The 24,525-nt window shown below is 36.0% G+C and overlaps 1 protein-coding gene across 1 annotated transcript; it reads left to right on the top strand.

Annotated features, from left to right (window-relative positions):
* The first annotated feature begins 6,700 nt into the window (after positions 1-6,700).
* On the top strand, positions 6,701-23,211 carry LOC127835886 (uncharacterized). Its single transcript, XM_052362310.1, has 8 exons — positions 6,701-6,862; positions 17,214-17,322; positions 17,908-18,012; positions 18,553-18,678; positions 19,101-19,207; positions 20,284-20,389; positions 20,915-21,040; positions 22,841-23,211. The coding sequence occupies exons 4-8, from the start codon at positions 18,618-18,620 to the stop codon at positions 23,209-23,211; spliced, it is 771 nt and encodes a 256-aa protein (XP_052218270.1). The 5' UTR covers positions 6,701-6,862; positions 17,214-17,322; positions 17,908-18,012; positions 18,553-18,617.
* Positions 23,212-24,525: the final 1,314 nt, after the last annotated feature.

Raw genomic sequence — 24,525 nt, 5'->3', positions numbered from 1 at the left:
TATGTATATTTCGGTATGTGCAGATTGTTTAATTATTTGAATACGATTATTATGTGCCTATTAATAGTCGGTCAAGTGATACGCATATAGTAACATACACATCTATAGTTAAATCGCTCAATTAAATATAATTTTGTCATTCATTTGGACACTATAATTGAATAAATTGCCGTTTCTTTTTACACGCAACTCAGAATTTTTATCACTTGATTGATATATGCTATGTATTAGATCTATAACACGTCCGCGTTGATACTTATTTTTCAGAGGTGTAAAGAGCAGTGACTGTTCATTAGTGCTTCTGGTATATTGGCGAAACGCGTTTAGTGTCTTAAACACCAGATATTCGTATCGTTTTAAGTTGAAATCCATGCTTATATACAGTGTGCGTTCTCTACCGTAATTACTCTAAGTTTTCGGACACCCCCTTTTTTGCCAAAATTATTATTTTTCTGACTCTATATTTTCGGACATACGGGTTTTCGTCCATTAATGACTCGAATTTTTCGGACAGTAAATTTTACAGTGCTTTTTTACTAGATTTCTATCCTATTTTCTAGGACCCTTCGAGCATGGAGTTTTACTACCGGATTAAGGTAATAAAACCTGGTATATAATGCCCTGAGGGCATTGGACCATTACAATTGTGTTATTGGGTAGATAACCATGTTTTTCGGTAATAAACAATTGTTTCACCAAACAGCATTTGGAATGGTATCGTATTCAGGAAGAAGTATAGTTGTTTTATAACGTTTTTGTATACCATTTCAGATAAGAGCTTGCAATTAAGTAAAGATGTATTTTGTTTAAAGCAGAGAATGGAGATTACAACACAATGCACTTATTGCACATTAATTGGTTTTATTTCAATATTATAATTGACAAACAAACATAACATACATGTCTCTAAATTTAGGACACTCGTACTATTTTAATATTTTTCGTTTCTAAATTTTCGGACATGAAAACAGTTAATTAATTTTTAAGTGTCCAGAAACTTAGAGTAATTACGGAATACATGTTAACAGAGCGTTCGAGTGAACAAATAAGACGACTCAAAAGATTGATAAGATCCAAATGAAGACACCGATTTCAATCGTGGAGCCAATCGTGATAGTGTATAACCTAGCATTAGATAGTTTTATGGAAAAAAAACATAGTAACGAACACTGCATAATTGGACAAGGTTTATCGTACTATTTTGTATTCACTTTTATTAATGTACTTGTATTAATGATTAAATAAATACTTGTTAGTTCTGACAGACAGACGGACAGACGGAAAGACTGACATACAGACAGACAGACAGTTTATTCAGACTTCTACAATTTCTTATTGTATTTTTTTTTAACTGGAGCTTATTTTCTATATTTTGATACATTGGAAATTACTAATCTATCGCAAGAAATTAACAACTTATGGAATTTATACACACGTGGGTAAATATAAAATTAACGGTTAATATATTTTTAATTGGTGTCCAGGTTAATTAAAAACTGTCATTTTTCACCTAATGGTTTGGATAATGTTTGCAAAATACGATCAACTATAACTGTAGCTCAAAAAATTTTACATTCGCGTATAAAAGCATAATAAACGGGTTTAGATTAAATGAAGCTTTAACAACGGTTGAAATTAATGAGAAAAATACAAGCAATACCAAGGCATTACATCAATTATAATTGTTATCTTCTTTTTTGTCTTTATATAGCATTTCTGTTATAATTTTTTTTTGATAAATACAGAGTTAAGAAATAACACAAACTTATGGATTAGTAACATCGTACTATAATATAAGACAAGATAAACTAATGATTCAAGTCGACCGTTTCAAAGTGAAAAGACGTGGATCATCGTACCTTTAATTGTCAAAATGTGTAGTATAATTGTATAATAGTTTTCTATTATTCCCCGCTAATATCAATAGCAATAACCTTATACCTTACATGCGCAGTTAGTGTGATATTGTAATTTAACACTCGTCTTAAACAAGACCATTCCTATATTATAGTGAATACTCTAGCAAAACATCAAATTTCTGTTGAGACTCGTATTGACCTGCTGTAAACCTTGCTGTAATGGTATCGTTATATGCCCGACCACATCTTGTGAATCCAATTTTCTCATAAACATTGAAACAACATGGACGCCATTCCCATCCTTGTCGTCAAAACATACGATGGCCCCCTGTCCCCTTTAACGCCAAATGATTGTGCTACCGGAGGTCCAACTGCACCTTGGTCGTCATATTCTCCATTCTCGTTTTCAATGATCACATAGTTGTGTTGATAGTCAGGTCGTGTGAAAACCGGAATTTTTATTCTTCCACTGCAAGGACCAACGTTTGAGTTTGCCGTCCAAGCGAAAACCTTCTCACTTTGTAGCAAATGTTGTATGCGTTCCGCGTGAACATGATCAAATTCGAATAATATGCTCTGCACAAACATTCCTCTAGAGTTCCTGAACCGTGTATCTTGGATATTAGACATTTTCAGTACTTTAAGTGCCGCAATATCTAGCCCCCCCCCCCCCCTTCTGAAGGCAATGTTTCAACATTCATACCAACAAATTCTCTATTTGACCGTTCATAATATATCTCATTGCCCACTTGCTCGACAAAATGCCTTGAGACTAGGGCATACACGTCCGTGTTGTCTTTTGCAAATCCTCCCAGCGTAGTTTCTTTATTGTTGCTTAGCAGCCGAGATCCGCCCTTTAAATTGCACATCTGAGTATATCTGAATGGTCCGTAGTTGAAATGATAAAAGCAAATGTTTTCTTTGAAATGGCGCTTTCCAATAAATGATCTTCTTCGCGATTTATGAATATTTCTAATATGTGATGTTGATAGCCGCATCCGACAATTTTCGGGTCCGTTTTGTGGAGATTTTCAACAATCTGGAATATTAAAAAAGGGAATAAATAGCTACAAATAACATATAACTTATGTGATATGTAAAATAGATGTTCGTTGCTTTCGGCAGGTGTGTCTCGTATGACAAATATGAAACACATACACTACATAATAAAATAACGTTATCCTCAAAATGTTTCCTATAGTACTTTGTCAAATTGTTTGGTTTGCCTTAAAAAGGTCTTGGAATGATAATGTAATTGATATGTTGTTGGCGCAACTGACGTTTTACTGTTTAAGTATTTGTTTTTCCATAAATTAAAAGAACACTATTTTTTAAACAATTTACCCTGCAATTTAAGAAACACTCTTTTGGATATAGGATATCTGGCCACTCCGTTTCCGGAACATTGCTTCTTGAAAACATTGCCATCACGTCTAACAAAAATATGTCCAGCTTTTTTCTGTCTTCTTCGTCGTTTCTAAATTGTCTGAAACGCTAACCTATGAAAACCAAAAAAAAACAATAACATGTGAATATTTGAAACACAAACGTTTTATTTAAGTTTGTAACAAATTTATATTCAAATACACATAATCTAAATATTTTGTTTAAAGGGAATAACGCGTGAATCTACTAACTCGTTATTAATAATGGTTTATATACGTCATTTGAACCAAATCTGAGTGATCCCGATAAGTAGTCATCGATTTTGCGCTTTTTTCGAAGCTTATTCTCTATGTTTTGTCCCCATTTTGAACTGCTATTTAAACCCGTGACTGAACTACATGTGCTATTTGAACCGTTCGTTGTCCGCAATCTTCGTTTAGTCTCATTTGGTGCAAGTGTTTGTTCAGTCCCATCTACTGTAATCACCATGTCTACCATTTCGCGAAGTACGTCACAAACGTACCGCTCCAACAAGAGATTTATGTTTTTCTTGATATCTTTGACTGCGGATACAACGATTCGCGACGATGTATTTGTCCCCTGGAATTTGGCTATATTCCTTTCATCTCCATCGATTAATACCACAAGCTCGGGGATAGTATATATAACGTAAATACGCGGCACGTAACAATACATATGAACAGTCGTCACAGATGGTTTTAATGTAGGGTCATTTGAGCATTTGTTTTGGCAGACAATTTCTGTAAACTGTTCATTTATATTTTCAGTAAAATTTTTACATAAACGATGCCGACCGTTACAAATAATTATAAGTCCGGCATTTCCAAAGGTTTGTTCGTTAAACACGGCTGGTGGTAACGAGCAGCCTCTTCGAATCAAACTCTCCACTCGGTCTGAAATGTATCTGTACCGCGGAAATGTATCCTTACTTACATCATAACTGTTTGGAATCAGCTTATGTGAGCGACCCATCGTCGTTTTACTTATATTACCGCAAAATTAAATAAATTCGCAAAATCCTATTTTCTTATAGTTGGCTGTTAGCACAAGTTTAACTATTTTTTCCGAATTACCACATGATTTAACTCTGTCCGACTCTGCATGTGGCACAACTTTGAAATAACCACGTCCAATTTTAAAAGCGTTATATGTAGATATATATACCTCGCCCGAAAAAATTATCCCAACGAATACATTGTGAAATTATGTATTTAAAGCATAGCAAATACGGTCGATAATTTGCAATTACTGATAATTGCACGGCCTTAATTTGCACAGTCCCATTTTTCCGATAATCAAGTCGCATTTCGTCGCCGAATCAAAAAAGGCTCTCTCATTCTGATTACACCAGCCACTTTCAACAAAATGTTAGTAGCAGAACAGAACAGAATTTTAAGTTTCACCCAAAGTATATAACATATAAAATACGGGCAGTATAACAAAGTAGAGGCTTTAGTACAATATTGTAACTTCCGATCATTTCACAATAACAACACATATTATACAGTGAGAGTTTTGTTTTGGTAAGTTGAATAAAGTAATTTTCAAGGGATGGTGATTGTTTGAAGCTGGTATATATTTGCCCTGTGTGTGTGTTTTCCTTAACCCCCACTCTAAAAGGTTACTGGTCATATCCCTCATCCGGTGTCATTTTGATTATTGTTGTTCAATTTGGTATAACAGCTTGACTCAAGAACTTAGGAATAAATTACAGGTCACCAAGAACAGAATGATCAGGTTTGTGTTGGATCTTGAAACAAGGGCTCACATAGATTAAAGTCATTTTGTCAAGCTAAACTGGTGACCAATCTCTAAAAGGGTTGATCAAATCATGTTTTGCCATGTGTTCAAAATCTACAGTGGTAGATCAGCAGGTTACCTAAATAAGCATTTCATTCCACTTAGTTCAGTTCATTACTATCCAACTAAAGGTTAAGAGTGTCAGTTGGTGCTTCCAGTGATTCATTCACAGACACTGGTGGAAGATGTTGTTTGCCCAAGGTTAAAGGGTTTAGTAAACGGTCATTTGCTAATCAAGGTTGTTTTCTCTTGAATGAAATGCCACAACATATAAGACAGGCTAAGAACCTCCCCAATTTCAAGTCCACCGTCAAATCCCATCTGCCTGCTGCTGTTTGAGTTATCTTTACTAGTTTTATTTGTATTTGAATAGTGCAAATTTATGCAATTAAAATTCTGTGATAATGATCTCTGATATTAATTTTGAATTCTATTTTGCTCATAAAGGTTTAATTTGTTGTTGTTTCTATGTCAACTACATTAAATTTATTAAAGGCCACAATGGAAATAAGGATTTACTTCCTTTTTGTGCTATCCTTGTATTATTATGTGTGTGACATGGTTAAAATGTTTAAAACACACACACATTCAGATCAATAAATAAATAAATATATATATATGTGTGTGTGTGTGTGTGTGTGTGTGTGTGTGTGTGTGTGTGTGTGTGTGTGTGTGTGTGTGTGTGTGTGTGTGTGTGTGTGTGTGTGTGTGTGTGTGTGTGTGTGTGTGTGTGTGTGTGTGTGTGTGTGTGTGTGTGTGTGTGTGTGTGTGTGTGTGTGTGTGTGTGTGTGTGTGTGTGTGTGTGTGTGTGTGTGTGTGTGTGTGTGTGTGTGTGTGTGTGTGTGTGTGTGTGTGTGTGTGTGTGTGTGTGTGTGTGTGTGTGTGTGTGTGTGTGTGTGTGTGTGTGTGTGTGTGTGTGTGTGTGTGTGTGTGTGTGTGTGTGTGTGTGTGTGTGTGTGTGTGTGTGTGTGTGTGTGTGTGTGTGTGTGTGTGTGTGTGTGTGTGTGTGTGTGTGTGTGCGTTGGTTTATATCACACTTCGAGGTACTTCATAGAAGTACACAGCCACACTTCGAGGTACCAAAAAATAGCGAGGTACTTGTCCCTAGACCTCGGTACGTGTACCTCGCCAACCGCTTGTAAAAACCATTGTACACAATTTCCGCTCGTTTCTACGAGTACCTCGGTATAACGTTGTAGTACTGGTTTGTGTGTCAGAGTGTGACCCCACACACTTGACATCCATCTCAGAAGCTTTTTTGGTTCCCGTTTCGAAAACGAGCGCGCGCAGATAAATCTGGAAACCAGTTACTGACCTATTTACCGAGTAGATTGGTTACCTCCCCTTATCTATCGTTACTCCCTATATAGAGAGGACCTCGGTGAATCGGTCAGCAACTGGTTTAGGTGAATTACGAGCACACAGTTATTTTCAACAGTATTTTTTCTTAACATAAAAGAAATAAATAATGACATCGTGTTTTTATGTAATAATAAATAACAGTTAATTACTCGTCATTTAGTAGATTTTCTCCTTACTTTAATCGATCATTATTTACTGCAATTCTTACAAGAAATAAACAGGACAGTCGTTTCGCGCTAGTTTTTATACGTTCAGTTGTTTACATTTTTTCTTACAAAAAAGAATGTTTCTTTAAGTGTTTCTAGTGTGTTAAATTTAATAATACTCTAACACTTTGTTCTACAGTGATGTATGTTCCAGCTGGTAACAGTGAATTTATGAAGAAAATAAGAAAATAAGGACTTTGGTCGCCCAGGAAGAAAGTGGTTTTAAAGGTGAAAATATGTGATTATTTACTCTTTTTGAAAGATTTCATTACAACTGGTTCATGTATCACTGAAGTATATGCTATTTTAATTATGCATATAGCTCCAAACTTAATATAGAATGCTTTTATAAGGAATTATTCTTTAACATTACCCCACCCACTTTGACCATTTCAGGAAGTGATATGTCCTTAAGCCTTGGGCTAGTTCTGGGTACCATAACTTAGGATTTTCGCATTTTATTAATTTTGACTGGTGCGACGTTAACGTTATGGATCAAACCCATAAGGAAAGTCAACCAGAAATTCCCGTAAAGTTGACAGTTAACAAAGACCGGTCCAAAACAGCTTTTAAAAGCAGTTATTGGCCCAAATCAACCACATTATCAGAAAGATCCACATTTTTCACATTTAACTGATATATTCTTTCACAAAATACTATCTTAAACATTTAAAACTTATTCTCTGCTCAACATATCGAGAAAAACAGTGATGCAACAGACATTTTTCAAATGTGAATCCAGAGCTCCAGATAAGGATTTGTGAAATTAGTAACGGTACTGCCACTGACAGAAAGAAAAGGAGTAACGCTTAAAATCAATTAGTACCTGTACTACCATATCCAAAAATACAGGTAGTACTGTACTACCCGTGTTCTTGAATATTGAAGGGTGTATAACTGACTTTACAGAAACATTTGCAGCAATTATAATAAATATATGTAGCTTCTTAAACAGTTACTGTATAAGGTTTTCCATTCTGAATTATGATGCAAATACAACTACACATTAAAACTCATGACTAAAACTATTGCTTCATTTTTCTTGACAAGAAAACACAAGCCACCTAGTAAGCTAAGTAAATGAACACTTATTTCACTGTCTCCTCCGTTTCCCATCGTGTTTTCTAACGTTTAAAGCCACCGATGCAATCAAATCGTTTAATATTGGAGCGACAATGTCTTTTTCTGGGTTTACAGATTTAATGTCAGGATGATTAGACGACACCGTATGTAGTCATTATATGACAACAAAGTGTTGTTTTGAACTCCTTTCGGTTAAACCAGCATTACATTGCGCGCAGACATATTGTTTTTGACGGATTTATAAGTTACAGGAAATCACGCGACAGAATAGGCATTAATATATGAACCAAGTCTACAACTTTTCGGAAATTTAAATTAACGAAAAGCGCCGTTAGGTTAGAGACCAACAAATAAGCCTCGCAGACGTATCAGTACGGCCAGATTTTTTTCGTAAATGCGTAAAACAGATATTAATGTCGTAATTGTACGTCCAGTTTATAAAAATAAATGCGTAACTCTTCATGAAAAAGGCGTATTTCCGGCTTTTCGGCCTTTATCTGGAGCTCTGGTGAATCTCCCGAGATTTCACGGTCATATGACATTATTTCTATTTTTAGTAATATACCATGTGCTCAAGTGTTTTCAAATTCAGATAGATTTTTCCCGGTATTTTGAATTATTCTTGCTTGTTTTGTTAAAGCGGGTATATACGATTTTGTCAAATATTTATGAATTTATATAAAATGTTTAAAAAAACTTATTATATATATATATTTCAATATAAATTTAAAAAAAAGTTAAGAAGAACATGTGTCGAAAAATGCGAACTAAGCCAAATATTTAATCCTGAAATTGAAAACGGCTGTACAGCCGAATTCACCAGCATGTATACCAGACATGTACGACGATGTGAATCTAAACTTAGTTTAACGGTTTATTTGAATTCCTGCAACGATATCTATTCATACTACACACGAACACTAACTCCGATCCTAATACAAAGACGAATGCTTCGGTTATTTTAGGAAAATATGTACGTCATAATCTGCTCGGGGCGCTTATTGTCTTTGCTGCATTTTATGAAATTCGGCTTTAATGTATAATTTGTCTTACCTATTTTGTGTTATTGTCACATATTTTATCAGTATATTACAATTAAACACATATAAAAAAACGTAAATACCCGCTTTAACAAATTGTAGTGTAAATTCAAACTCAAAAGTAAAATATTTAAAATTACCTGATTCACTTTGAAATCAGTACTTTAATCCACCAGACATAAGTTGTTATTCACAAATAATAAATATCAGAAAACGAATGTAATGTTTACCATTTCAGAAAAAATTACAAGGTCGATCTAAACGTATCCAAATGAAAACTCGTCACGTGACAAAGCGACAATGGCGTCAAAATTGTGAATTTCAGGCTGATGATAGTTATTTTCATCTATTGTAAGATGCATTTGAAACATTTGTACCTTAAAATATGCCTCCATGCAGTAATTTATATTCATTCACCAATATATGTAGAAAGTATCCAAGAAAATGAATTGTCTTTGATTTATAGCATGACATAAATATGTTACGACTCTGGTTGACTTTTGATATGGGGTCAGCTTCAGCGTACAGGCCTGTCAATACTATATAAACTGTACGCTTTTCTTTAGCAAGCCTTGGGCAAGATCGGAGTGAATCAGATGTGATGTTTTCACTCCCTAAATCAGACATGGCTAAAGTTTGTTGCATGTCGGACATTGCCAACAAAAAAATTAAAGATGCCAACTGTGAAATCCATTATCATCTGACTTACTGTCCGGTAATTTATAAAGTGTTAAACCTCTGTTGTTTTCACAACAAGCCAGTTACCAGTTCCTGTTTTTAGCTCGGCATTTTCGGAGAAAACCCGAGGTATTGTCATAGCCAGCTTGTCGTGTCGTCTGCCATCCGCCGTCCACGTCGTGCTAAAACCTTAACATTTTGTTAAGGTTTTGAACATTGGCTCTAAAATCAAATTGCTTCCACCTACAACTTTGAAACTTCATATGTAGATGCACCTTGATGAGTTCTACACGCCACTCATTTTTGGGTCACTAGGTCAAAGGTCAAGGTCACTGTGACCTTTAAAAAAGATATAATCTGACAACCTTTCATTTATTCAAAACTTCACCCGTAGCCAAGCGTGGCACCGGTTATGCGGTGCTCTTGTTTTGGATTCGTTGCCATTTGTAAACAAGTGAGTTTTTAATACCAACATTGTGTGTTGCTCAAAAAATATTTTTTGAAAATGACGCGATGTGTTAAACAATCTTACATTTTCGGTGAAATTTGGTATAAGTACTACCCATGAGTGCCTTTGACAAATTAAAATAACAACTGCTCAGTCAGATTGAACGCATTCCCCACCACCAGTCTGAAAATAAGAACATAAATTTCAATCTTCATGGTGTGAAGAGCGCCCCAATGTTTGTCACAAACTTGTGATTCCTCATTGCACTGGAGTAGTTCTGTAGTCTATAAAGCGATGAAAAATGTTCAATTTTGTGGTTGTCATCATATTGAAAATGTAATAGTTAAGTTTAAATATAACCAGAAAAGATCTTGGACAAATGCACAGATGTCCTTAAATATTTCATTCAGAAACATCTATGTTACAAAAAAATGTATGCCCTCTATAACGATATTAATTAAGTCTTAGTTGACGGTGTTAAAGTTAATATTTAAGCCCTAGTATTCTGTTACTTTAAAGAGGTTTACATGCCAACCCATACATGCTATTCTAGTGTTCCCGATCACAAAAACGAAAACTCGCGATTAAATCATGCAGCTGGATATTTAAGTTGAAAATGTTAAAGAAAATGGTTAATGTAAAAAAAAACACGTTTTACTATAAGCGTATGAATATTCCATACTTAAAAAAAACACACGGAACCTACTTCAGTGTACAGGTACCTACTTCTGAATGTTATCGACATAAATGCCACATGGGGGTAATAGAATATTCGATTTCTGCGAATTTTAACAATTTTATGGGTTAAAAAATTAATTTCCCCACATGGTAATTGTGCATGTTGCAACAAATCACGTGCAGTAATTAAGTATAGATGTTCAACTCAGTACATGTAGTATTTTAGAATAATAAAATATATCAGAATTAATGCACAATGTGACATACGGTGTAATGGGAAAGTATTGATCCATTATTTAAAAAAGTACGTCGCTCTATGACTTACACATCGCAGAGCATCAATTTGAAAAGAGCAAAAAAGCACCAGACTCCGTTGTTTGACAAATACATTCGTAAAAAATATTGGTGAGAGGAGCTTGGGTGGGGGGGAGGGTATGGCAACACCCTCCTTGCAAGGACCTGGGCCTCGTAAGGAAAGGCTCTCACATTGTATATTGTTAGTGTCAATGCATGAAAATAAATAAAAATCAAATAACAAACATTAAATGAAGCACTGAATTTGAGGCGAAAAATACTTTATTTAAATGCGGTTTGATTGATTATTAAATAAGATTCTTGTGGATACTAATACATTTATGATAATAATTATATTCTTCATTCTTTCTTTGTTTGTTACACACACAAATAAACGTCTACACTCATATTTCCAGAAAATTATCAGAGTTATGTGGGTTATCATCTTAACGCTGAAATTTGGCTTCTTAACACTAACCTAGTACATGTTTTACAAAGTGAGCTTTAGTGGATGGTGAGATTATAATGATCTGAGATTCTTAGGTCGGAAAGCATACAAGATGAAAATTTTGAATATTTGTCACACAGGTTTAAAATTATATCCCTGTTAAGTCAAATGCCTGTTAAGTCTATGCTGTACTGATTATAGTCAGGTCTTGAAAACATAATTGCATAGGAATAAGAAGAGTTTACGTTTTTAGACATGTTTCTTAGATGTGCCATATAGAGCTGTGATGGCTCTCTTGTTTTTGTTAGATATGTTGTTAAAACAAACCTGGCTCATCAAAGTGCAAAACAAATTTTCAAAGGGTCTGTTACACGAATTAACTTAGAAAACAGCTTTCTAAGTAATTGTTTTTAATACTGATATTGATATTTGGGTGTTTCTTTACCAGCAGATGATGATGGGGTTGGTTCTAGAAATGAGCCAATCATTATTTCCTGAAAACAATTCTTCAAGCTCTCCTGGTTCCAAAATGAGCCCAAAGGCCAAAGCTTCAGTGGTCTGTCTGAATATTATATTAAAAGAGGTCATAGATCATGAAATTTTGCCCGATGAGCTGGCTTTGCAGACCTTTAAGACATTTCTGGTCTTTCTTCCATGTATTTCATTCATATATTTTTTATTACCTTTACAATAGACTATGGATACCTCTGTCTGTATGTATTCAGTTGAGTCCATAGCATTCTACTGTGTGTGTGTGTGCCTGGTACCTCACAGTGTATTAGCATGTCAAGATGTCAATCCTTATCAACTTAAAGTTTTACAAATTTTGTGAATTTGGTGGGTTTAAACCCTTATTAGGCGGTAAAACTAGTCGGTGTCCTCTGAGAAGGTGGTTACTTCAGTTATGCCTTATGAATGATCCTTTTGTGAACTTCTTGATTTAAAAAAACGGTTTGCAGGAGCAGAACTCAATTAATAAACGATACAATTCAGTAACATGGCAGATAAAGAATTGAGTGATTCTAGAAATGACCCATCCAAATTGATCCAATATGCTGAAAAGAACTCTTCATTCAAACTCTCCTGGTTCCAAAAGAGCACCAGAGGTCAAAGTCTTAGAGGGGCGTCTGATTATTGACGATGCTGGAACAGCAGCGTCCAAGGTTTGATAACCAGTAAAAAAAATCTTCACAATGGCGACCTATGTAAAAGACCGAGCCAGTCCGATTGAGATAATTCGATTTTTCAGTTACTTCCCTTGGCATTCGCCACTGCGTAGGAGATTGCTCGTTGATTTTCATTGATAACATTTTCCTAGCAGAGTTGTCGTTCGTGTTGATAAAGGTAAATATCAATAGAACAGCATATCCTGGGGAAACAGATTCAATAAGTGTATCAGAACATTAATTTCAAATTAGTATTTTTACATCCATTTTATTTTTATGGACCAATGAAACAACTATATATTTTTCTCTATTTTGTTTGATATTTGTTCTCGATTTAGTAAATAAATTGCGAATAAAAACATGTAAAATTAACTTTTTACGTCATCACAAAACTCAAGAATGCGAACGATTTCAAACCTGCAAATTGTAAACGCTGCACTGCTATGATATATATCCTAGATAAAACAATTTTTTTTTGCGTAATTGTCCGTCCCGCTAGCGCAGTGGTAAGGACGTTCGCTTTTTCACCTTTACGACACCGGTTCGATTCCCGCTGCCGGCGCAATGTTATATTTTGTATGTTTTGTGGTCACCATTCCTGACAGTTGTTTTTTTTACAGAAAATCTCACCCCCCCCTCCCCCGCAGCATTTGACCATATAAAAAATTAAAAAGTATTTCAGTACAAAACAAATAGCTGGAAATTGCAGCTATCATTCAAAATTCGTCACAACTGTCGTCAATCTAATCTTATTATGTAAGAGTGCTGGACACACTCCGGGTCCCAACATTATGCAGCCTCAGCGCGGAGGTAACTCATTACCTTGGAAAAACACAAATACACACACTGGGTGCAGCCTAGGCGCGTATAGACTCAAACAAGGCAACAAACTCAAGTGCGGGCACAATCATTTAAAATTTACATATTGAATACGATATTCTAACAGAAATTACACAACCACCTAAGTGTACATACCATGTTTGATATTTCGTTTGATTGTTAGATTTCAGCATATACATGTATAAGGTCATTTCGCTATGTGTTAACTTATCAATATGTTCGTGGGCGAACTCGGATAGTCAAGTGCTCATACGATTGAGCTCACATGGTCCGGCTATGTGCTCATACCTACTTTCGAGAATCATCATGAATGTATTGCCATACTTAATGAACAAGAATGTGACCCGCCTCCCAGTTTCGCTCAATGGGTCAAGTTACCCACGAGTACTACTTCCCCGTACCCCTAAACTTTTTTTCGTACCAAAAATGTTTTGTACGCAAAATTTTTTCGTACCAAATTTTTTTTCGTACCCAAAATTTTAGTACCCAAATTTTTTATCGTACCCAAACGTTCGTATCAACATACACAATTGTGGTGATATAGATAAACTTAAATTGATGTTTTATATCCATCCTCTTCAAAAGCATCGTCACACCAGTACTGCCAGTACTTTGATTATAATGAGTGAGATCAACGACCATGATAATTTGGCCTGATGAGCTGGCTTTGCTGACCTTTAAGACATTTCTGGTCATTATTTGCTCCATGTCTTTTACTGATATTCTTGTTACCTTTACGGTAGACTATGGATACCTTTGTCTGTATGTAATCAGTTGAGTACATAGCATTACGCTGCATGTGTGTTTGCCTTGTACCTCACAGCGTATTAACATTTCCAGATGTCAATCCTTAAAAATTGCATAAATATTCCAGTAGTGTGTTTGTTAGTTTAAACCTATTTAATTTAGCTTGATGGCATAAAAAGCCACAGGCTTATTGAAACGCTCTTGAGTCCGTTTCCTGGGCCTAGAACCAGTACTTGGTGTCTTTGGGGAAAATCTAAAGAACACTCCCATTGTTTGGATCGAACTTGTGACCTCCCTGTTGATAGGCAGACACCATATCCATTACACCATGGTGACCTAGTATGTATTTCTTTTGACCTTGCAGTCAAGGATATCCCATGAAAGTGCAACCACTTATTTCTAATGGGGTCCTTTGGTTTTTGCTGAAGAGACAGCAAGCAGAAGAGACAGTATTGGGATACAAGGGATCCGGTTGCGATACCATAGCTCTTTGCGAATAGATCCCTTGGTTCTTTTACGTGCTCAGTGTATAGCACCAATACACGGGAGAATTACCTGGGTTTCATACCAGTACATCTCTAGTTGGGTGGGAAACACTTGAAGTATTTCTGAAATTTCCAGTGCCCCGGCCGGGAATTGAACTGGGGACCTCTGGAATGGTAGACCAGAGTGTTACCACTCGACCACCGCACCACCTTAGTGTGTTTGTTAATCAGGGTCTCTGCTGTGGGTTTGAGTCCCACTGAAAACAGAAAATCATGTAAAAACGTTCTTTGCTTACTTAAGATGGTAGTGATATAGCACAACTGGCGAAAGACGTCGGACCCCGGACAATACGACAATAGGTATATGTAAAATAATACAGACTGTTTTCCGTTTATTTTACTTTGATAGTTTTTTTAAACTTTTAAATAAAATGGATTTAAACGGCTATTTTTGCTGGTAATGTAACAAACTCCAAGCGCGAATCTTAAAATCACTGCTTCCGCATAGAAGAAAGTTGGAAGTGAGTTAAGTCGAGGTATAACACAAACATTAATAGGAAATAAGCGCTAATCACTTTCTTTCTGATATGGCTGGAAATTGAACAGAATTTACAAATTTAACAAAAGTAACAAACAGGCATACAACAGCGAAAAATACCTGTTTCCGTACGGACATCACCATCTTGATTGTCACTATAAAGGAGGAACTAGTGTTGAATATTGCTGTATAAAATTACTTGTAATGTGTAAACAAAATCTTAACCAGCTTTTTTTTAAGAATGTGCGTATACATATTTCAAATATGTACAGATTCTTTCGTGTCTAGCCAGTTGACTTTTATTTGATCATTTACATTGTATTTCGATTCAACACTCTGTCATTGATTTGCGTGTGATGCAGCTAAGAACTGCACAGAAAAAGGCATTCATTATTTTTTATCTAATTGATACAGCTTTTGATCTTTCATCAACACCAACCACAATCTTTTTAGCTCGACTATTATGTATGAAATACATATAGTGGAACTATCCTACTCACCCCGGCGTCGGCGTCACGTTAGCGTGAGTGTGCAAATGTTAAAGTTTGCGTACCACCCCAAATATTTTCTATGTCCCTTGTTATATTGCTTTAATAATTTGCATACTTCTTTACCAATATGACAACACCCTATTAACAAGAGAAGACATCTGTATCAAGCATTTTGTAAGAATAATGGCCCTTTTTTCACCTAGAATATGCAAATATTGATATATCTATGTTAAAGTTTGCGTACCATCTCAAATATTTTCAATGTCCCTTGACATATTGCTTTCATATTTTGCAAACTTCTTTATCAATATGAACCCAATCGTTTAGGTTTCGAAAAATGCTCATAACATATATGTCGCTTCAGATAGCAACTTGATATTTGGCATGCATGTGTTTCTTATGGAGCTGCACATTTTAAGTGATGAAAGGTCAAGGTCATCCTTCAAGGTCAAAGCTCAAATATATGGTTTCAAAGCGGCGCAGAAGGGGGCATTGTGTTTCTGGCCAACACATCTCTTGTTGGTTCATATACTTGTTACCTTTACAATAGACTATGGATACCTCTGTCTGTATGTGATCAGTTGAGTCCATAGAATTATACTGTGTGTGTGTGTGTGTTTCTAGTACCTCACAGCGTTTCAAAATGTCCAGATATCAATCCTTTCAGTTAAAGATTTCAATACCTCTATCTGTATGTAATGTGCTTCTAGTGTGTGTTTGTGTGCTTTGTACCTCACAATTTCTTAACAGTAAATGTGTCTGGTACCTCACAGCGTTTTAATATTTCTGAATATCATTCCACATACATCGCATATACATGTACATTACAGCAGTGTGTTTGTTAACAAGGGGTTCTTTCTGCTTTGGGTTTGAGTCCCACTGAATACAGAAAATCATGTAAATGTAGGGGTATATGCTTACTTAAGATGGTAGTGATACAGCACTACCAGTATTCCCAGAAACAGAGGTAATGTAAATGGTGTGTATGTATATCTGTGAAATGAAGTGCAAGAGCTAAAGCACATTAAAAGCCAAATACAAATAATTTGTCAAAGTTGACAGAGAGTGCTTTATTTCATACAGATATACAGATAATGATGATGATGATGATGATGATGAGTTCGAAGAAGCTGGCTTTGAACCTTCCAGTTCTAAAAATGCCGAAAAGGACTCATCTACAGGCACATCTTGTTTCAAGAACAGACTAGAAAGTGCAAGTTTAAGGGATACGGCTGGTTTTATAATAAATGATCAGCTCTTTTGCGGGTTTTGTGGAGATTTGTTTGTGATTCCTTATCAGCTTACTTAAAAAATTACATTTTGGTGAATACCTCTATCTGTATTTAGTGTGTTTCTAATGTGTGTGTGCCTCGTACCTCACAATGTGTGAACAGTTAATGTTATATTACACCTTTGGATTGCATTACTGAACTTTTTGATTACAATGATTAAATGCTGTGCGTTTTTATCCTTATTATGTCGTACAACCGGTTGGTGGTCTCTGAAAAGGTAGTTACTTCAGTTATGACTTATGAACAATAATTTTGTGAACTGCTTAAAAAACATGTTTATCTGTTTGGAGGTGCAAAATCCAATTGATTCAATATACAATACATTGACATGAGATGTTTCTTTTCTGGAAGATGTTGACGGGCATTATTCTAGAAATGAGCCATCATTCCAGTATGCTGAAAACATCCCCTCAAGCTCTCCTGGTCCTAAAAATGAGCACCAAAGGCCAAAGTGTCAGAGGTGGGTCTGATTATAATATTAAATAAGGTCAAAGATCACGACAATTTGGCCTGATGAGCTGGCTTTGCAAACATTCAAGACTTTTCTGGTCATTATTTGCTCCATGTTTGTAAGTCATATATTTGTTTCCTTTACGATAGACTATGGATACCTCTGTATGTATGTGTTCAGTTGAGTACATAGCACTCTACTGTGTGTGTGTGTGTGTGTTTCTAGTACCTCACAGCGTTTCAAAATTTCCAGATATCAATCCTTTCAGTTAAAGATTTCAATACCTCTATCCGTATGTAATGTGCTTCTAGTGTGTGTTTGTGTGCCTTGTACCTCACAATGTCTTAACAGTAAATGTTATATTACAACTTTGAATTGCATTACTGCTTTTTTGGACCACAATAAGTAAATGCGGTGGGTATGAACCCAACTTAAGCCTAAAAACCAGTCTTGGCCTCTGAGGTTGTTAATTCAGTTATTACTTATTTATGATAATTTTTATTAACTGCATGCTTTAAAAAAAACGTTTGCAGGAGCAAAACCCAATTAATTACAGAAAAAATACATTAACAAGGGATGTTTCTTTTTTTGCAGATAATGATTGAACTGATTCTAAAAATGAGCCATCCAGTATTGGTGAAATCGTCTCCTTCAAGCATTCCTGGTTTCAAAATCAGCATCAAGGCCAAAGAGTCAGAGGTGAGTCTGATTATTATAATAAATGAGATCAAAGATCACGATAATTTGGCCTGATGAGCTGGCTTTTCAGACCTTTAAGACATTTCGGGTCATTATTTCCTCCATGTCTTTGATTTATATTTGTGGGTTTTTTTACAATAGACTATGGATACCTCTGTCTGTATGTGTTCAGTTGAGTACATAGCATTCTACTGCGTGTGTGTGTGTGTGTGCCTGGTACCTCACAGCGTTTCAAAATTTCCATATGTCAATTCTTATGCATTGCATATACATTACAGCAGTGTGTTTGTTAACCAGGGTCTCTGGCTGCTGTGGGTTTGAGTCCCACTGAATACAGAAAATAATGTAAAAATCTAGGGGTGTCTGCTTACTTGAGATGGTAGTGATAATCACTACCGGTATTCCCAGAAACAGAGGTTTTGTAAATACATGTAAGATGTTTTGTTTATCAGTGAAATGCAGTGCAAGAGGTAAAAACTTAATGATAGGCAAATACAAATACTTTGTCACAGTTGACAATGAGTGCTTTATTTCATACAGATAATGATGATGATGATGATGACGAAGAAGCTGGCTTTGAACCTTCGAGTTCTGACGGTGCGGAAATGGACTTGGCTACAGGCACATCTTGTTTCAAGAACAGACAAGAAAGGGCAAGCTTAAAGGGTAAGGCTGGTATTATAATAAATGACCAGCTCTCTTTTGGTTGTTGTGCAGATTTGTTTGTGATCCCTTACCAACTTACTTAAAGAATTACATTTGGTTAATACCTCTATCTGTATGTACTATGTTTCTAGTGTATATGTGACTCGAACCTCACAATGTCTGTACCGTAAATGTTATATTAAACCTTGGATTGTATTAATGCACTTTTTTACCACAATAACTAAATCCTGTGGGTTTCAACCCTTATTAGGCTGTACAACCAGTTGGTGGCCTCTGAAAAGGTTGGTTAGTTCAGTTATGACTTATGAATGATATTTTTATGAATTGCTTGTTTAAAAAAAATGTAAAAAACAGTTTGGAGGTGCAAAATCCAATTGATTGAGGATAAAATTCATTTACATGGGATGTTTCTTTTCTGGCAGATGACGATGGGAGTGTTTCTAGAAATGAGCCATCCAGTTGTACTGAAAACAACTCCTCTTCAAGCTCTCCTGGTTCCAAAATGAGCACCAATAGCCAAAGTACAGAGGTGGGTCTGAATATAATATTTAATGAGGTCAAAGATCACGATAATTTGGCCTGATGAGCTGGCTTTGCAGACCTTCAAGACATTTCTGGTCATTATTTCCTCCATGTCTTTGATTCATATTTGTGTTACCTTTACAATAGACTATGGATACCTCTGTCTGTATGCATTCAGTTGAGTAAATAGCATTCTACTGCGTGTGTGTGTTGCTGGTACCTCACAGCGTTTCAAAATTTCCAGATATCAATCCTTTCAGTTAAAGATTTCAGTGAATACCTCTATCCGTATGTAATGTGCTTCTAATGTGTGTTTGTGTGCCTTGTACCTCACAATGTCTTTACAGTAAATGTTATATTACACCTTTTTGATTGCATTACTGCATTTTTGGACCACAATAAGTGAATGCGGTGGGTATGAACCCAACTTAAGCCTTAAAACCAGTATTGGCCTCTGAGGAGGTTGTTAATTCAGTTATTACTTATTTATGATAATGTTTATGTACTGCATGCTTTAAAAAAAACTGTTTTCAGGAGCAAAACCTAATTTATGTCAGAAAAAATACATTAAAGCGGGTATATACGATTTTGTCAAATATTAATGAATTTATATAAACTGTGTAAAATACTTATTATATATATATTTCAATATAAATTAACATAAAAGTTAAGAAGAACATGTGTCGAAAAATGCGAAATAAGCCAGATATTTAATTCTGAAATTGAAAACGGCTGTACAGCCGAATTCGCCAGCATGTATACCATACATGTACGATGTGCATCTAAACTTAGTTTAACGGTTTATTTGAATTCCTGCAACGATATCTATTCATACGACACACGAACACCATCTCCGATCCTAATACAAAGACGAATGCTTCGGTTATTGTAAGAAAATATGTACGTCACTATCGGCTCGGGGCGCTAATTTGTCTTTGCTGCATTTTATGAAATTCGACTTTAATGTATAATTTTTCTTGCCTATTTTGTGTTATTGTAACATATTTTATCAATATATTAGAATTGAACACATATAAAAATCGTATATACCCGCTTTAACAAGGGAAGTTTCTTTTTTTGCAGATAAAGAATGAACTGATTCTAAAAATGAGCCATCCAGTATTGGTGAAAACGTCTCCTTCAAGCATTCCTGGTTCCAAAATCAGCATCAAAGGCCAAAGCGTCAGAGGTGAGTCTGATTATTATAATAAATGAGATCATAGGCCATGATAATTTGGCCTGATGAGCTGGCTTTTCAGACCTTTAAGACATTTCTGGTCATTACTTCCTCCATGTCATTAATTCATATTTGTTTGTTTTTTACAATAGACTATGGATACCTCTGTCTGTATGCGTTCAGTTGAGTACATAGCATTCTACTGTTTGTGTGTGTGCCTGGTACCTCACAGCCTTTCAAAATTTCCACATGTCAATTCTTATACATTGCATATACATTACAGCAGTGTGTTTGTTAACCAGGGTCTCTTGCTGCTGTAGGTTTGAGTCCCACTGAATACAGAAAATTATGTAAAAATCTAGGGGTGTCTGCTTACTTAAGATGGTAGTAATATAGCACTACCTGTATTCCCAGAAACAGAGGTAACGTAAATAGAGTGTTGGTTTATCAATGAAATGCAGTGCAAGAGGTAAAAAAAATGAAAGGAAAATACAAATACTTTGTCACTGTTGACAGTGAGTGCTTATTTTCATACAGATAATGATGATGATGACGAAGAAGCTGGCATTGAACCTTCCAGTTCTAACTGCAGAAATGGACTCAGCTACAAGCACATCTTGTTTCAAAAACAGACAAGAAAGGGCAAGCTTAAGGATAAGGCTGGTATGATAATAAATGACCAGCTCTCTTTTGGTTGTTGTGGATATTTATTTGTGATCCCTTAACAATGTACTTAAATAATTACATTTTGGTGATTACCTTTTTCTGTCTGTACTATGTTTCTAGTGTGTGTGTGTCTCGTACCTCACAATGTCTTTACAGTTAATGCTACATTGAACCTTTGGAATGCATCAATGTACTGTTTTACCACAACTAAATGCTGTGGGTTTGAACCCTTCTGAGTGTGTTCAAGCAGTTGTTGGCCTCTGAAGAGACTGTAAGTAAGGATATGACCTATGAATTATCATTTTGTGAATTGCTTGATAAAAAAAGAAAACTGTTTCGATGAGTAAAACCCAATTAATGAAAGATAAAATATTTTATTCATAACAACCACCAAAAGCTAAAGCGTCAGAGATGGGTCTTGTTATTATAATACATGTGCTCATAGACCTTGATAATATCGCCTTATGAGCTGACTTGGCAGACCATCAAGACATTTTTGGTCATTAATAACCTGTCGTTGTTTCATTTTTATGCCCCCCTACGAAGAAGAGGGGGTATATTGCTTTGCACATGTCGGTCGGCCTGTCGATCGGTCCGTCCACCAGGTGGTTTCCGGATGATAACTCAAAAACGCTTGGGGCTAGGATCATGAAACTTCATAGGTACATTGATCATGACTTGCAGATGACCCCTATTGATTTTAAGGTCACTAGGTCAAAGGTCAAGGTCACGGTGACCCGAAATAGTAAAATGGTTTCCGGATGATAAGTCAAGAACGCATACGCCTAGGATCATGAAACTTCATGGGTAGATTGATCATGACTCGCAGATGACCCCTATTGATTTTGGGGTCACTAGGTCAAAGGTCAAGGTCACGGTGACCCGAAATAGTAAAATGGTTTCCGGATGATAACTCAAGAACGCATACGCCTAGGATCATGAAACTTATTTGGTAGATTGATCATGACTCGCAGATGACCCCTATTGATTTTGAGGTCACTAGGTCAAAGGTCAAGGTCACGGTGACCCGAAATAGTAAAATGGTTTTTGGATGATAACTCAAGAACACATATGCCTAGGATCATGAAACTTCATAGGTAGATTGATCATGACTCGCAGATGACCCCTATTGATTTTGAGGTCACAAGGTTGAAGGTCAAGGTCACGGTGACCCGAAATAGTAAAATGATTTTCGGATGATAACTCAAGAATGCTTTTGCCTAGGATCATGACACTTCATAGGTACATTGATCGTGACTCGCAGATGACCACTATTGATTTTCAGGTCACTAGGTCAAAGGTCAAGGTCACAGTGACAAAAATCGTATTCACACAATGGCTGCCACTACAACGGACAGCCCGTATGGGGGGCATGCATGTTTTACAAACAGCCCTTGTTTTCCTTTACAATAGACTATTGATACCTCTGTTTGTATGTGTTCAGTGGAGTAAATAGCATTTTACTGTGTGTGTGTACCTTGTACCTCACAGTGTTTTAACATTTCCAATTATCAATCCTTATACCTTGCATATACCCGAGAGCATTACGTTTCTTAACCAGGGTGTCTGGCTGCTGTGGGTTCAATTCCCACTGAATACAAGAAATCATGTAAAAATGTAGGGTATATGCTTACTGAGATGGTAGTGATACAGCACTTCTGGTATTCCCAGAAACAGCGGTAATGTCAATAGCTTGTCTGTATATCAGTGGAATGCAATGCAAGAGGTAAAGACAAGATAAAGTGCCAAAATTGAATGCTTGTCAAAAGTGACGGGAGAATGCTTTATTTAATACAGGTAATGAAGGTGATGGTGACGAAGAAGCTTGCTCTGAACCTTTAAGTTCTAACGCACTGTTAGAAAAAAGGACACATCTTCACGCACATCTGGTTACAAGTACAGAGAAGAAAGGGCATGTAAGGGGTAAGGCTTTTATTGTATTAAATGATCAGCTCTCATTGGATTGTTGTGGAGATTTGTTTGTCACCACTACCAACTTACATAAAGTGTACATTTTGGTTAATACCTCTTTATGTATGTTCTGTGTTTCTAGTGCATGTGTGTGTGTGCCTTGTACCTCACAATGTCTGTTCAGTAAATTGTATATTACATCTTTGAACTGCACTTTGACAGCAATAACGAAATGCTGTGGGTTTGAACCTTTCTGAGTGTGTTTAACCAGTTGTTGGCCTCTGAAGAGATGGTTAGTTAGGATATATATTATGAATGATAATTTTGTGAACTGCTTAAAAATGAAACAACGACAGGTTATTAATGACCAAAAATGTCTTGATGGTCTGCCAAGTCAGCTCATAAGGCGATATTATCAAGGTCTATGAGCACATGTATTATAATAACAAGACCCATCTCTGACGCTTTAGCTTTTGGTGGTTGTTATGAATAAAATATTTTATCTTTCATTAATTGGGTTTTACTCATCGAAACAGTTTTCTTTTTTTTATCAAGCAATTCACAAAATGATAATTCATAGGTCATATCCTTACTTACAGTCTCTTCAGAGGCCAACAACTGCTTGAACACACTCAGAAGGGTTCAAACCCACAGCATTTAGTTGTGGTAAAAAAGTACATTGATGCATTCCAAAGGTTCAATGTAGCATTAACTGTAAAGACATTGTGAGGTACGAGACACACACACACTAGAAACATAGTACAGATAGAAAAAGGTAATCACCAAAATGTAATTATTTAAGTACATTGTTAAGGGATCACAAATAAATATCCACAACAACCAAAAGAGAGCTGGTCATTTATTATCATACCAGCCTTATCCTTAAGCTTGCCCTTTCTTGTCTGTTTTTGAAACAAGATGTGCTTGTAGCTGAGTCCATTTCTGCAGTTAGAACTGGAAGGTTCAATGCCAGCTTCTTCGTCATCATCATCATTATCTGTATGAAATTAAGCACTCACTGTCAACAGTGACAAAGTATTTGTATTTTCCTTTCATTATTTTTACCTCTTGCACTGCATTTCATTGATAAACCAACACTCTATTTACGTTACCTCTGTTTCTGGGAATACAGGTAGTGCTATATTACTACCATCTTAAGTAAGCAGACACCCCTAGATTCTTACATAATTTTCTGTATTCAGTGGGACTCAAACCTACAGCAGCAAGAGACCCTGGTTAACAAACACACTGCTGTAATGTATATGCAATGTATAAGAATTGACATGTGGAAATTTTGAAAGGCTGTGAGGTACCAGGCACACACACAAACAGTAGAATGCTATGTACTCAACTGAACGCATACAGACAGAGGTATCCATAGTCTATTGTAAAAAACAAACAAATATGAATTAATGACATGGAGGAAGTAATGACCAGAAATGTCTTAAAGGTCTGAAAAGCCAGCTCATCAGGCCAAATTATCATGGCCTATGATCTCATTTATTATAATAATCAGACTCACCTCTGACGCTTTGGCCTTTGATGCTGATTTTGGAACCAGGAATGCATTA

Source organism: Dreissena polymorpha, chromosome 6, assembly GCF_020536995.1.
Source record: "Dreissena polymorpha isolate Duluth1 chromosome 6, UMN_Dpol_1.0, whole genome shotgun sequence".
Lineage (NCBI taxonomy): Eukaryota > Metazoa > Mollusca > Bivalvia > Myida > Dreissenidae > Dreissena > Dreissena polymorpha.
This window is presented reverse-complemented; position numbering and strand designations above follow the sequence as displayed.

What these genes read in the sequence shown, in the direction of transcription:
- LOC127835886 (XM_052362310.1), top strand. Translation starts at nt 18,618, where the DNA reads ATGGACTTGGCTACAGGCACATCTTGTTTCAAGAACAGACAAGAAAGG. An exon ending in CCAATAGCCAAAGTACAGAG is followed by an intron (nt 19,208 to 20,283) that starts GTGGGTCTGAAT and finishes CTTTTTTTGCAG; the next exon opens with ATAAAGAATGAACTGATTCT. An exon ending in CAAGCTTAAGGATAAGGCTG is followed by an intron (nt 21,041 to 22,840) that starts GTATGATAATAA and finishes TATTTAATACAG; the next exon opens with GTAATGAAGGTGATGGTGAC.